This window comes from Myodes glareolus, chromosome 1, assembly GCF_982192425.1.
Source record: "Myodes glareolus chromosome 1, mMyoGla1.1, whole genome shotgun sequence".
Taxonomy (NCBI): Eukaryota; Metazoa; Chordata; class Mammalia; order Rodentia; family Cricetidae; genus Myodes; species Myodes glareolus.
Genome location: NC_142026.1, coordinates 87,568,156 through 87,583,918, shown reverse-complemented (window position 1 = coordinate 87,583,918; position 15,763 = coordinate 87,568,156). Strand labels below are relative to the sequence as shown.

At 38.6% G+C, this 15,763-nt stretch overlaps 1 protein-coding gene, 1 non-coding gene and 1 pseudogene across 3 annotated transcripts in view; 1 reads left to right on the top strand and 2 right to left on the bottom strand.

Annotated features, from left to right (window-relative positions):
* Sec63 (SEC63 protein translocation regulator) overlaps nucleotides 1-15,763 on the top strand; it is a 78,796-nt gene that overhangs the window by 51,917 nt on the left and 11,116 nt on the right. The window contains exons 14-18 of one of the 2 annotated variants that reach the window (XM_085690846.2): nucleotides 5,301-5,383; nucleotides 7,554-7,613; nucleotides 7,784-7,954; nucleotides 11,689-11,847; nucleotides 13,560-13,661. In XM_085690846.2, the coding sequence (XP_085546972.2) occupies nucleotides 5,301-5,383; nucleotides 7,554-7,613; nucleotides 7,784-7,954; nucleotides 11,689-11,847; nucleotides 13,560-13,661 (575 nt within the window). Of the gene's footprint in view, nucleotides 1-5,300; nucleotides 5,384-7,553; nucleotides 7,614-7,780; nucleotides 7,955-11,688; nucleotides 11,848-13,559; nucleotides 13,662-15,763 lie in introns of both variants that reach the window. The other variant, XM_085690844.2, reaches the window with a different exon arrangement.
* LOC125394662 (U6 spliceosomal RNA) lies at nucleotides 4,060-4,164 on the bottom strand. Its single transcript, XR_007230289.3, has one exon. It is a non-coding gene; the product is annotated as a U6 spliceosomal RNA (small nuclear RNA).
* LOC125394650 (endothelial differentiation-related factor 1 pseudogene) lies at nucleotides 4,413-5,020 on the bottom strand (annotated as a pseudogene).

The window sequence follows — 15,763 nt, the reverse complement described above, 5'->3', positions numbered from 1 at the left end:
AACCTGAGTCCCCCGGAAGAGCAGCAAGTGCTTTTAACTGCTGAATCATCTCTCCAATCCGTGCCATTCCTGTCTTAACCCTGGCAGTGCTATGCAGCCTTTTTATAAGTTGATGTACTTAAAATACTGATTGTAACCTATATGCCTTTGGGGCTGAAATCCTGCGTCAGGATCTATTGGCAGCTATCCCACTTTAACACCACGGGCTTCTTCTCCTTCAGTTCCTTTTCAGTGGAGTCCTTGATTGCTTAACTTTCTAAAGAATGGAAGAAGTGTCCAAGTATGGTGAAAGAGAAGATATTTCGAATACATAGTTAAAAGAAATAGTTATTTAGAGCTGAGATTAACATTTATCTATAGTAAGCTTTGAAAATTACTGTGCCTGTATTTCATGCATTCTTTTATCTCTGTCTTTATATTTGTTTTAAGTAAAACATTTTCTACCTACATAATTGCCCTGTCACCATTTTAATAGCCGAGAAGTATTTTTGAACACAGAATTACAGATTATTGGTTTATTTTGTCTTTGCCATATAGTTCTGAGTGTAACATTCACCAATTCACTGTTGAGAGAACATTTTTTTTTAGATACCAAGAATGTAGGACCATGTTAGGAATAGTTTCTGTCTTTAAAGAGTTCATCATCTAGTTGAGGATAGGATTAAAAACAACATAATGGATGCTTAATGTTATTTGATGACAGCCATAATGTTATATGATGACAGTCTATTTATTCATGTAGACAGCATTGAGTGCTGCGTACTTTGACTGGCACCTGGAGAGCTATGCTTAAGGCACTTTGCCTTACTGAATTTGTATTCTAATATAAATGAGAAGTAAATGATTTCCTAAATCATTCTAGGCAAAGGGAAGCAAACAATATCATCTGGTTTCAGTTTGTCTAGTGTGTAGGACATTTACAAAGTATTTACATACAGTAAATACAGACAGGAAATACTTTGGACAGCTCTTTTTGGGATTTGGGAATTTTCTTTTAGATTGGTGAGTTTTTAGACTTTAATCACTAATCAAATGCTGCACTTAGGGACTGGAGAGATGCCAGGTTAAGAGCACTTGCTGTGCCAGGTCCTGGCGGTGCACACCTTTAGTACCAGCACACAGGAGGCAGAGGCAGGCGGATCTCTCTCAATTCGAGGCTAGCCTAGTCTACAGAGCAAGTTCCAGTATAGCCACGGCTATACAGAGAAACCCTGTCTCAAAACAACAACAACAAAATACCCAAAAACAAAAAACAAAAAAACCCCACAAAAACAATTGTTACTTTTGCAAAAGATTTGGGTGTGATTCACAGCTCCCACTTGGTAGCTCACACCCACGTATAACTCCTTGAACACCATCCACACATGTGTGCATGCATGCCTGCAGGCATTCACACATACATACAAAATAAAAACAATTCTTTGAATACTACATTTAGGGTTTTAGTTTTTTAGCCAAATCCAGTTTGGAACTTAAGAAGTAATCTTCATTATAATCAATTATTGTAAAACATTTATGCTTAGAACAAGTGAAGAGATTTGTCTTTGAAGAAAAAACTCTTTATATTCTTTGGGGACCTGCCAACTACTTCCCAAATAAATACACAGAGACTTATTTTTACATCTGAATGCCCAGCCTTAGCTTGGCTTGTTTCTAATCAGCTTTACTTACTTAAATTATCCCGTCTACCTTTTGCCTTTCTTTATATCTCTTTCTTTCCTTCTTACTCTGTAGTTGGCTCTGTAGCTGGCTGTGTGGCTGGCCCCCGGCATCCTCCTCTCTTCTTCCTTTTCTCACTCCTTTTCTCTCTCCTTCCCAGTTTATTCCCTGCCTTGCAACCCTGCCTATCCCTTTCCTTCCTAGCTATTAACCATTCAGCTCTTTATTTGACCAATTAGGTGTTTTAGGCAGGCACAATAACACAGCTTTACAGAATAAAAGAATGCAACACATTTTTGTATCGTTAAACAAATATTCCACATCATAAAAGAATCTAAGACATCTTAAGCTAATATCCAACAACAAATGAGAGTTCATTTTACTGTGTTATTTGTGTATATCATAGGAGTCACATAGTTTAAGGAAGAGTAGAGATTATAAGACCAGTGTTCAACATGGTGGTGGAGATAATTGCTTTCCCTTTATCACTAGAGGCTGTGTATCATCTCATGGCAGGCTTTCCCCCACCCCCACTTTACAACACTGAATACTTGTATACACTGATGCAGTAGATGTCACAGGTACTGCAGAGTGAAAAATGTGGGTGCACATGTGGCCCAGCTTTGAGTTCTGATAACAGAGGCTTCTAGGATAAAGAAAGGATAGTGTGCTTTTTCTTATAACTAGTAGTGGATTAGCAGTTATAAGTTGTTGGAGACTACTGTTTTTCATATGTTGGTATGTAATAAAGGCCAGAACAGTGTGCTGACTAAATCAGTGTTCTGTAAGCCAAGCACAAACTTAGAAAATAGTAAAACCAAAAATTATTAGTGAAGAAATTTTTTATCTATAGAAAAATGAATTAATGTCGTTGGAGTAAAAGGTATGAAAAGTATTTATCTCTCCCATTGTTTTGACACAGTACCTTGCAAGCGTTAAAGGGGAGGTGGTTTGTATTGGCTCATGGTTTGAGAGGTATAGTCCATTGTGCTGGAGTCTTGGTGGCAGGAGTGTGAGGCACCAGGACAGATTGCGTCTTCAGTCAGGAAGCAGAGAGATGAATGTTGCCACTCAGCTGCCATTTTCCTTTGTCAGATCAGGCCATTACCCTGGCCCACAGGACCACTCCTGCCTGCATTTAGGGTAGATCTTTCCACCTCAGTTAACCCCATCCAGAAACTCCTGCAGACATGTTCAGAGTCTTGTCTCTTGTCAAGTTGTCGCTGGAGCGTTACAGAGGGTTGTTTGTTTGTTTGTTTATTATATTGTGGTTTATGGGGCTGTATGGCAAAATTAAATAATTACACATACTACTCTGTTTAGTACTGACTATTACAAAAGAAATATTCTTCTATTCTTTTTTGTTTGTTTGTTTGTTTGGTAGCTGATTTTAAGACAGGATCTCATTTTGTAGTTCATGGTAGCCCTAACCCCTCAGCAATCTTTCTACCTCAATCTCTTAAATGCTGGGGTTTACAGAACTGATCACCATACGGCCTACCAAAGAAAATTTCCCCTAAATTTCTATTTTGAAATAATTTCAAATTTAAAGGTACATTACAAAAATAAGTGTTTCCATTACCCCCTTTCCACAATGGTTTTACTGTATATTATATATTAATTTTAATAACTATTATAAAGCTGCAATGTTATTGGCAGCAGTATTTTTGTGTGTAGAGGTGTGTGTGTGTCTGCACATACGTGTATGAGCACGAGCTTGTGTTGCATGCATGAACCAGAAATTAGACTTTTTGGCTAGACTGGGTAGCCAGCTGGCTCTTAGATTCCACTGGTTTCTACCCACTCACCCCGCCCCCTGCCCCATGCTAGTTTTACATGTACTTTACATGCCTGGCTTTTCATGTGGCCCTGTATCATCTTTTCTGCTCTTTTAGTTATTTTTCTATTGCTGTGAAGAGACCTTGACCAAGGCAACTTAAAAAAGAAAACATTTAATTGGGACTTATTTAGTTACAGTGGTGAGTAAGTCCATGACCATCTTGGGAGGGAGCCTGACAGCAGGCAGGCAGGTATGGCACTGAAGCAGCATTTCAGTGCTTATGTCCTGATCTGTGAGTTGGATGCAGAGAGAGAGAGAGAGAGAGGGAGAGGGAGAGAAGGAGAGAGAGAGAGAGAGAGAGAGAGAGAGAGAGAGAGAGAGAGAGAGAGGGAGAGAGGGAGAGAGGGAGGGAAGGAGAAAGAGAGAGCTAGAGAGCAAGTGCATGCAGGACTGGGCCTTTAGAAACTTAAAAGCTCACTTCCAGTGACACACCTTCTTCAACAATGCCACACCTCCTAATCCTTCTCAAAACAGTTCTACCAACTGGGGACTAATTCAAATATGAGCCTGTGGTGACCATCCTCTTTCAAACCATAGCATTTGCTGGGCAATATTCTCTTTAAAATATGGACCTCTACACAAATTTGCATATCATCTTTGTATACAGACAATGCTAATCTTCTGTTGTTGTTGTTCCAGTTTTAATATTTTATTCCAAGCTAACACTTAAAAATGTTTTTTATTGTAAAGAAAATATGTTGAAGTTCCTACTTTAAATATTGTCTCTTTAAATATTTAAGGTCATTTGGAATGCCAGTTTTTATTATTTAGTCCCACAGGCAGGCATTGGTCAGAGAAGTAAAATTATACAGTTTCTGCAACGTTTGTTTTGAAATTTGGCAGTGCTGGCTGTGAACCTTGGTTTCTTTTCTTTTCTTTTTTTTCACTTTGCAAGCTTTTGCTTTGTTTGACAGCAGGTATGGGTTGGGGGGGGGGCACACAGGCCTGACCCCCGTGTTCCGTTTGACCATGTGAGGAGACCCAAGGCAGTGCTGGTGGTCCTGGGGGACCAGCCAGAAGAGCTCAGCCGGAATCACTGGCTTCGAGGCTTTGTGTTCATTTCGCCTTCGGCCCCTTCTCGATAGGCTACCCGATGTCCTTCCCCCAGAGCTTGAGGCCGATGGCTCTCTCAATTTTGCCCAAAACCTGGTTATTCGGAATGGCCCGTCCACTTTCATAGTCTGCGATGACTTGCGGCTTTTCATTGATTTTCGTGGCCAGGTCCTTCTGCGTCAGGCCCTTGCTCTGCCGGCCCCGCTAAATCACTTTGCCCACCTCCAGGGTCACCCTGTCGTGATGCAGCTCCTCTGTCTCCCGGTCTAGCTTGGCCGTGTTCTTAGTGATGGAATGCTGCTTGTTCTGGCCAGCAGCCCATTTCTTGGATGTCTCCACATCTTCTCCTCGTCTCTGAGCTGCTAAGATGGCCTGCTTAGACTTGGCCTGTGCGGCCGTGGGGCCCTTCTTGCGCAGCACCGTCACGGTGTCCCAGTCGCTCTCGGCCATGGTGCGGCGGGGGCGGCGGTCCGGAGGTCAGTCCGGCGCTCTGGCTCTGGCAGCTGCTCGAGCTGAACCTTGGTTTCTTAAAGTGGAAATGATAATACATCATAAAATTCTTTTAAGGATTAAATGAGGCAGCTGTTGAAGGCATCTGGAGATTTTATACAGTAATCAATAAATTATTTTTAATAAGCTTAAAGCATAATACTAAAGTACTAAATTGTTTTTGACAAGTTAAATATTGCTGTTTGCGTTGACTTGGAACTTGTTTTTTATATTTTGCTCTATTCCTCCTATCTTACAGTATTGGATGATGAGGATAGCAACAACATCACAGTAGGATCCCTAGTTACAGTGTTGGTTAAATTGACAAGGCAGACAATGGCTGTAAGTAGTTTATTTGTATTATTTATTTATATATGTATTATTTTGTAGGCTTATTTGTATTATTTGTTGGTTTGTTTGTAAATGCACATGTTTGCACATGGGTGTATATGTATGTTTGTGGAGGCTTCAGGTTAAAATCTGTTGGTGCAGTGTTGTTTTTTGAGATAGTGTTTCTCATTGGCCCCATGTTTACCAATTTAGTGAGGCTTCCTGGCTAGCTAGTTCCAGAAATCCCCTTTTCTCTATCTCCTTAGCATTGGAATTATAAGCACGTATTGTCTATTATGCCTGGCTTTACTTTTTATTTTTTTTAAGAAATGTTTTGCCTTTCTGTATACATATAAACCATGTGGGTACCTGGTACCTACAGAGATCAGAAGAGGGTATTGGATGCCCTGGAACTATACTTATGGATGGTTGTGAGCTACCATATGGATGCTTGGTATTGAACCCAGATCCTTTGCAAGAGCAACAAGTGCTCTAAACTACTGAGATACTTTTCTAGACCCCCAGTCCTATACCTTTTCAAACCTTGGTTCTAGGTATCACACTCAGATCCTCATGCTTGTTTGGCTAGCATTCCACTGACTGAACCATCCTCCCGGCTCGATTTTTTTGTTTTGTGTTTGAAACGGGGTCTTGCTATGTAGCCTTTACTGTTTTGTTCCTTTTGACTCAGTCTCCTGAGGGCTGTGACTACAGACATGCACATCTCACTTTCTTTGTAATTGTATTTCTATACTTTATGAACTTTTTTCCCTTTCTTAAACAAACTGTACCTAAAAGTAATCAATTAGTCAGTCCAGATAATAAATGGAGAGATGAAGAAGTGATGAATTAGACTAGGGAGTGACAATCCTCTTTAAACGAAGGTTCAGATAGTAAATAGTTTAAGTTTCATAGGTCATCTAGTTTTTGTACCAGTTACTGAACCTACAGAAGGACATGGTTGTGTTCTCGTAGTATTTTTAAAGCTGGCAGTAGTCCTAGGGAAATGGTGTAGTCAATAAAGCGCTTGCCATGCAAGCATAAGAACCTGGGTTTGAATCCCTAGCATGTACATAAAAAGCCAGGCATGGTGACAAGCTCCTCTAATACCACACTAGGGAGGTGGAGACCGGAAATTTACTTGAATTTGCTGGCTTCCCACTCCAGCCAAGTCAGTAAGTCAGTGAGAGAACCTGCCTCAAAAAATAATGTGAACGAAAGGAAGCCACTTGACACCAACCTCTGACTTCCACATGCATTACCCCTCCCCCACCACACACACCCGCACACAGAGCTGGTGGTGTTAGTTTAATGATTTAGCACCTGCCTAGCATATGTGAGGTGATGGGTTCTTTCTTCATCACTTCAAACAAAGAAAATAAAGCCTTATAGTGTCAGTATGGTGGCTCGTGTCTGTAGTCCTAGCAACTTGAACTCAGAAGGCTGAGGCAGGGGGATTGTGAATTCAGGGCAGCTGGGTTAGTTACATGATGAGACACTGTCAAAACCATGAAAACAAAATGATGATGCCAGCTTATTGATCTCTAGCCTGTCTCGTATAGAGCTTAATTGTTTGTGTTCATTTATTGATTATAATTCTAAGACATTTATTGAGCACAACCTATACCACTTGTCAGTTTTCACTATGCATTCTTACTAGGTTCTAATTGAGCTTTAAATTATAAATTTATAGTTTTTTAATTAATTCTGATATGTTTTTAGAATGTGGATTTTCTTGGTAATCCAATGATAATAATAAACTTCTAGTGGTCCCTTGAAGGTGAAAATTAGAATAATATGATTTATTCAAATTTTCATTAAAATATTCTTACTTGATTGTTATTAGAATAAAATGAAATTTTAAATTGAAATATTTTTGACTTTATAATGAATTGCATAATTAAGTCATTGTATTTGTTCAATAGACTGTACTTTTTTTTCTCCAAAGTTTATTAAAATATAAAAAATAGACTGTACTTTTAAAAATCTATTTATGATAGTTATAAGGTACTTCAGAAGGTTGCTCCTTGCATACATACAGACTTTTGACTGCCAAGCCTACCCACCCTCTCAATTGCAACTGATTAATAAAACCTTTATAGATAAATATTTTTAAAGATTTTATATTTTATCTGATAGACAAATATGGGCTGATAGATATTGTTGTTCTTGTTGCCTCTAGGAAGTATTTGAAAAGGAGCAGTCCATCTGCGCTGCTGAGGAACAGCCTGCAGAAGACGGGGTAAGAATTTGATTTTTCTTACTTTCTTGATGAAGAAATGTTTTATTTACTTCTTTGGTTGACTTATATTACCACAGGGTATATAATACAGTTTATGAAAATATGTATTTTTGTCACTTTCTTCTAAAAATGACTGTGAAGCCTTACTAGTTGCATTTGGTTTGCAGCAGATTGATGCCAACAAGAACAAGGCAAAAGGAGGATGGCAGCAGAAGAGCAAGGGACCCAAGAAAATGCCTAAGTCCAAAAAAAAGAAGCCTTTAAAAAAAAAGCCCACAGCTGTGCCCTTACCTCAGGGAAAACAACAGAAGCAGAAGCAGGCAAATGGAGTTGTTGGGAGTGTAAGTCTGTTGTCACTGTTCTTGTTATTACTGAGGTGTAATCTGTATATATTAAACTTCTCAAATATGTATATAGCTCCTAAAGTTCACATGTGAGTACATTAAACCCATATCAAGATTTTCCTCCCTTCTTTACTCTTCCTTCTAAACGCTGGAAATCGAACATATAGGGCCTCATGCACACTCTGCTCACCACTGAGCTATACCCAGCTCAAATCAAGGTTTGAGAGCTCTGGGCTTTAGAGGCTGGGCTCAGTGGTTAAGAGTGTCTACTCTTCTTACGTAGAACCTGAGTTCCATTCCTAGCATCTGTGTCAGGTGACTTCATTTCCAGATTAGTCACTTGTCTGTGCAGCAGCTGTACTCACTCACATGTACATATACCACAGATAGATATAGACATATATACACAATTAAAAATAAAAATATTTTAAAGATACTTAAAAATCTTATTAGCATTTAGGAGAGCTCCTGTATGTCCCTTCATTGTCAATGGTTCTTCCACTGAGTACTTCATCTCTCTACCCCAATACTGTGACTATAGTCACTGTATTTTGTTTATTAATAAACTTCATATAAGTGAAATCCTTCTCTAAGATTTATTTTATGTGCAGGAATGTTTTTATTTGTTTATATAAACGTCTTTGCACCATGTTTGTGTAGTGCCCTGGAGAACCAGGTGCAGCCAGAAGAAGGCAGATTCCCTGGGACTGGAACTGCAGATGGTTGTTAGCTGCCACATGGGTTCACTAGAGAAGCAGACAGTTCTCTTAACTTCTGTGCCATCTTTCTAGTCCTGACATTTCCCCCCTACTCCCCCACCTCTGTACCTCCCTCCTTCCTCCATTCTTTCAATTTGTGAGACAGGATCTTATTATGTAGCCCTGACTGGCTTGGAACTCACTATGTATACCTGGATGGCCTCAAATGTACAGAAATATACCTGCCTTTGCCTTCTGGGTGCTAGGATTAAAGATGTGTGCTATGATGCCCCCTATTTTTTCTTTTTTTTTCTAATGCCAGGCATGGTGATGCACACCTTTAGTGAGGTAGGGACAGGTGGATCTCTTGAGTTGGAGACTATCCTGGTACACAGAGCAAGTTCTAGGATAACCAAGGCTACACAGAGAAAATTCCTTCTCAAAAAAATAGACAAAAAGAATTATTTTTATTTATGTCTGTGTGAATGTATGCAGTGTGTGTGTGTGTGTGTGTGTGTGTGTCTGTGCGCGCGCATGTGCGCATTTATGCCCGAGTGCTTGGAGTCTCCTAGAGCTGGAGTTACAGGTCATCATGGTGTAAAACTGAACTCAAGTCCTCAAGAAGATCAGTGGTTGCTCTTAACCATCACACCATCTGTTCAGCCCCTAGTTTTTATATTATTTTTAGGGGGGTGTTTAGCCTGTGTGTGTGTTTGTGAACTACATGAGTGCCTACTGCTTTTAGAGCCTGAAGAAAGCTTTGGATTCCCTGTAACTGGAGTAACAGACATTTGTGAGCCACTTTGTGGGTGTTGGGACTCAAACCCAAATCCTTTGCAAGAATAGTCAGTGCTCTTAACTGCTGAAAAATCTCTCCAGCCTCCCAATAATTATCCTTTAGAATTTTTTTTTAAAATTATTAATTGATTGATTGTGTGTGCATATGGCGATCAGAGAACAACTTATAGGTTTTTCCTTTCTACCATATGGATCCCAGGGATTGGACTCTGGTCATTATGTTTGGTGGCAAATACCTTTATCACTGAACCATCTTCCTAATCCTGGCTTAAGGATTCTTACTTTTCTATTATTTGTAGGGACAGTTCAGAGGGAGAGAGACTGCACAAACATATATTCTGATGCTATTTCATTTTATAAATACACTATCTCTGTTCTGTTTGGGTTTGCCATTTTAATCTAGTGTAACTAAAGGTGCTTATATAATATACTTTCTGTGCCTGGTTTTTATTTTATGGTCATTTTCAGCACAGCAGTAGGGCGGCACAGTCCTAGGTGGTTGTGTTTAACTCATCAGTAGAGCTGATTTCCAATTCCTGCTATTTCAAACCACCCCAGCTGAGGGTGAAAGTCCACTGTCTGTGCTCTCGCTTGTACTTTGTTTTCCCTTCTGTTGCTTTAACCATTTTGATGATCTGTGGTGATGTTACTTTGGTTTTCATTTATATTTACCTAATGATTTGAGTGTTTTTCATGTACTTAACTGGCCGTTTTGTTAATTGTGCTCATGGGTTGTTTGTATTATGGTTTTGATAGAGCCCTTTATGTATTCTGGGTATGAGTTTCTTTCCTTCTTGTAGAAGGTAGCTTTTTGATGGTTATTATTTTAATTTATTTTATTTTATTTTTAAAATATCTTTTTATAACTAGTTGTGGTGGTGCACACCTTTAATCCCAGCACTTCATGGCAGAGGCAGGTAGATCTCCGAGTTTGACTGGCTACACACTGAGTTCCAGCCAGGTTACATACATACTGAGATCCAGGCCACAGCTACATAGCTAGCCCCTATCTTAAAAAATGTATTTTCTATTTTTTTTGAGAATTTTTTGATAATTCTATACATGCATACAGTGTATTTTGATCATAATTATCCACCAGCTTCTCCCATATCTACTCCAAATTCCTGACTTTTTTTTTTTTAAAAAAAAAGAACAAAACACTAATTCAGTTTGTGCTGAGTGTATACTCAAGGGTGTGAGACCATCCACAGAGTATAGTTAACCTGCCAGGGGTCACATTCTTACCTGACTTTCCTTTCCCTCAACCCATCAATATTTTCTCTGTTGGGAATTCTGGAATGTTTACTAATTTAATGATGTGCAGGCAACCATAGCTGCTCTGAATTTATTTATTTAGCTCTGTAATCTATCTTGAATGAATTTTCATTGGTAATGTAAATTATGGAATATTTATTCTAGTATTTATTGAAAATACAATCCTTTTCTTGTGAATTGCAGTGGTATTTTGTTTAGAAAAAATGACCATATTGCTTGTAATGTGTTGTTCTAGATGCCATAATCCATTGTATCTGCTTATTCTTGTGTCAATGTCATACTAGCTTGATTGTAGATTTCAGTCTTTATATATTATAGAATAAATTCCACAGCTTGTACTTATTTTTTTTAACTATTCATCCAGCTAAAAATTTAGAATGAGTGATAATTTTCACTAAAAATAATTACTGAGTTTAGATTAGCATTAATTGAATCCATGGTTTGATGTGGGAAATTAATATAGCATTTTTGCTTAGTCTTTATTCTCTTTCATTGCCTGTTTTTATTAACTTAGAGCTTCTTTCATTTTTCCTGGCAGGTATGGTACATTTATACTGCTATGTACTTGGTAACTTTTTGTTATCATTTTAAATAACATTTGTTTTCAGTTTTTAGAGGCTATTACTACTTTGTAGGAACACAATAGCTATTTCTTAAAACATTGACCTTGTATTAAGTCTTAATGACTTGACATTGATTTCAGCATTTGTAGGTGTTTTAATAAAGATGTTCCACATAAGCAGTTATGGCCTTTGGGAATAAAGGCAGTTTTACTCACAAGTTTTGTTTTAAGCTTTTTATGCCCTCCATTTCTGCCTTTTGCCTTTCTTTGCTGACTAGAACTTTGGTTGTGAATATCCAATCTTGAGCCAGTTCAGTTATCTTGACAGCTTCAGAGACTCAAAACAATATATACTGACTGAAACGTTCAGAATTTTTGTTTTTACTTTTGTGTTGTAGGAAATTGCAGTAAAGGAGGATGAAGACGACATTTCTGAGAGAGGCAGTGACTCTGAAGAGGAAGAAACCAATAGAGATTCCCAGAGTGAGAAAGATGATGGCAGTGACAGAGACTCTGATAGAGAGCAAGATGAGAAACAGAACAAAGATGATGAAGCGGTAAGATCTGATGGCTCCCCTCCCCAGCCCCTGTTGTGCTGAGAATAGAGCCCAGTGCTCTATGCTCCAGACTTGATAGTGTAAATCATCACTGCAGTTGGTTGTTCATTCTTTTGCTTATTTATTTGCCTTAAAAACTCATTCATTTTGGGATTTTACTACTTTAAGATTGCATTTGTTCTGAGGAACTTCTGTTAGGAATTCTAAAGGAAAATCGTTTCAGACAAGGATTAGAAATTCCAATTTTCTTAAATTTGTTGAAATTATGTAGGGGAACAGGTTCTGTGTATGAGTGAGACTAGTTTGATCTTTTAAGGAAATTTTCAGTGTTGGAAGGTGTCTGTGGAAATAGAAGTAAGGGAAGGTGGGTGTGAACCAGGAACAGTCCGTAGAAGCTTCTTCTGTGGGTTCCAGATCACACCGAGAAGAAATATCACTGTGAGCGTGATGTTGGAGAATCAGTTAAAGGGAAAGCTTTTAGAATATCATTTTGTTTGCATAAGGTAATTAAGAATTTATTAAGATAATGAGGTGCACTCTATGTATACCTTCAAATTTCACTTGACTTTTGGGAATGATACAGAAAAGAATGTGCTGGAGGCTCATTACAAATGAAGTATAAACTGACTGCTGTTCACTTACTCTTTTAATTGGGATATATATATATATATATATATATATATATATATATATATATATATATGGTGTTTTTTTTTTCAAATAAGCAAGGGTTCTCTGTAGCTTTGGAGCCAGAATATAGATCTTAAATAACCTTTGTGGTTTGAGATGAAAATGTAATCCCTGAATCGTCTCTGAGGCAGTAGGGGAGTCCTGAAAGAGGTAGGAAGTGGAATGCAAAGGTATAGGGAGCTCATGCACCTACTTATCCTTGAGGGAGAAAGCAAATCAAGATGAGTTTTGTTAGTTGCTGGGTCTTTAGTGCTTTTAGACTTAGAGAATTACAGAGATTGTTTCCTCAGTTCCGCTCTAAAGAACGATTTGTTATATCATTTTGCCTGAGTATCTAATATTCTCAGAGGCAAATGAAGGTTTTATAGATGAGCTTTTTTCTTTCTTTCTTTCTTCCTTTCTTCTTCAGATTCATAGTCTATTTCATCCTAAACATGATTTAGTCCACAGAGTCTAAGACAAATACAAAATAGCTTTTGCCTTAGAACATCCTGGCTGTCAGAGACAGCAGACCTAAATGTTGTAGTATGTACAAGAATTAATCCATATTATTCAAGCTGTAGTAATGGCATGAAGGTGTAATGAGCTAAGTTCTGAGGCAGAGGGAATATTCTTGATAGACTTTTCTTCGGAGTTCATACATTGGGATTTCACTGTCCTGATAGAATTAGGAGTAGGAGTTTGTAAGACTGAGAATGTGAACAGAAACCCACATAGGGTTTAGGGTAGGTGAAATGGTTTGGTAACTTCAGAGAAGTGTAGGTAGCTATAATGACAAGAGTAAAAAGGACAAGGAAGGAAGCTGTGGTATAAACTGAGTCAAATCTGAAACAGTAGTGTCACCATGCTATGGGGCTTAGAGGCATAGTTAACTTTGTGCCAGACAATGATGAGACTTGTGGAAACAAGTTTATAATCCTCGTAGCTGGTTGGCATTGTAAAAAGTAAAAGCTAGAAACTCCTCTAGATGGTCTCTGCAAGGTACCAGATTTCAAGTATTCTATTTTTTTCCCCCACACTAGGAGTGGCAAGAGTTACAACAAAGCATACAGAGAAAAGAGAGAGCTCTTCTGGAAACCAAGTCAAAGATAACACACCCTGTGTATAGTCTTTACTTTCCTGAGGTGAGTGGCACTCAGCCTAGTATTTCCTTTAATTCTGTTTTCTCTTTTCATATATTTCTCATTGAATTCATACTGCTCTGTGGTGTGTTTATTGCTCCAAAGTGTAATAACTGGTTTATTTTTGATAGGTCACTGTCTTAGGGTTTCTGTTGCTTTGAAGAAGCACCATCATCTCAGCAACTCTTATAAAGGAAAACATTTCCAATTTGGAGGTTTAGTCCATTGTCGTCATGGCAGGTGGCACGGCAGCATGCAGGCAAACTTGGTGCTGGAGAAAGAGCTGAGAGTTCTACATCTGGTTCAGCAGGCAGTAGGAAGTAAATAGGCTTGAGCTTCTAAGACCTGAAAGCCTGCCCCCACAGTGGCACACTTCCTCCAACAAGGCCACACCTACTCCAACAAGGCCACACCTCCTAATAGTGGCACTCCCTATAAGCCAATGATTCAAACACATGAGTCTATGGGGGGTCATACCTATTCAAACCACCACAGTTACCCTCATTCTAAAGAATATATTGTAATATGAATCACTTTCTGTGAACATATTGTTTACAGAGGGTTTAACTTTTCAAGTTTTGTAGATGGAAGTATCTGTCCTGCCCAGTCCCGCAGCTATTCAATCCCAAAAAAACACACAGAGGCTTATATTGATTATAAACGGTTTGGCCTATTAGCTCAGGCTTATTAACTAGCTCCTACAACTTAAATTAACCCATAATTCTTGTCTATGTTTAGCCACGTGGCTTAATACCTTTTTTCATTGAGGCATTCTTCTTTTGCTTCCTCTGTGTCTAGCTGTTGATCGCGTCTCTGTCTTTCCTCTTGCCAGATCTTAGTCTGGTTGTCTATTCTTCCTGCCTGGCTACTGGTCAATTAGCATTTTATTACACCAATATGAGTAACAGATCTTTACAGTGTACAAGAGCTTTATCCTACAGCAAAGTTTATATGATTTCCTATGCCCCTGTTATCTCTGCTCTTATTACTGAGTGTTGTATTTAATGGCTATTTGCATTTAATAGTGAGAGGAGGCTTTATAAGATGAATACAATATATTGACTTTGGTGACTTAGCTGTTCTGAGTCATTCACCACCATGAAGTTTTAAATAGGATGGAAGAAATTCTTCTCTTTGAGGGCTTCTTACTAGCTCCTTGGCACCACCACCAAACTTGCTTTTGACTCCAGTAACTCTCCTAGATTGTGGAAATGTATTTACCAATAGGTGGTAATTATGGAACCAACTCGATTAGGTTCTGAACAAAGTTCAGCAGTAACTGAGCAATACCCGAGGTCCACACTGAGAACTGTCCTTGTTTACCTTGTCGTTATACTTGCTCACCTTTTAATGTCTTTGCTCTCTCAGTTGTTGATCTGGAAATTACTTTGGAATTCCTTTGACATTTTGCTTTTGAAGATGATTCTGTCTGTGGAGCTTGTTCCCCCAGTTCATGAAAACTGATCCACGGCCTGCTTCACAGCTTTACCACAGAGCCTTCTGCTTTCCTCATGTTTGGCCAGTGGGTTAATGTGTACAGTTTGTCTTCTGTACAATATGTGAATATCAATCCAAAGATTCTGGGGCTTTCTAAGTTGAAGTCCTAAATGACTTGGCTTTCCTAGCAGTAAGTAAGTGACTTTGCACTGGGTGTTGTTTAGATTTGGAGCAAAGTTGGCCTAGGGTTTTAACTTAATATATGTGATGGTATTCTGACATGTCTTGGGTTTTAATCCATCTGTTATGAGCAATTTGCTCATTGCAGAGATAGCCTGCCAACACCAGGCATCCTGGATTCAAGCAAATAAGTTCTGCTTGTTGATTGGTTTTAAAAATCAAACAGAAAAAGTGTGTGATGAAGTAAGCACTCATCCTATGCAATTGGTTCCCATGTAACTTACAGTATCATTTTAGCTCATGATTAGTTGAAGTTTTTTTATCCTCAAAAATGCCTTTTCCTAATATCGTCTGTACCTCGTGGTCAATGTTTGAAAACTCATGACCCATGTGCCACACGTGGCCTATAATAGCACTGAATATGAACAGACACAAAATCGTAAACTCAAAACATTGAAGGGTTTTTGTAATTTATTTATTTGTTTTTT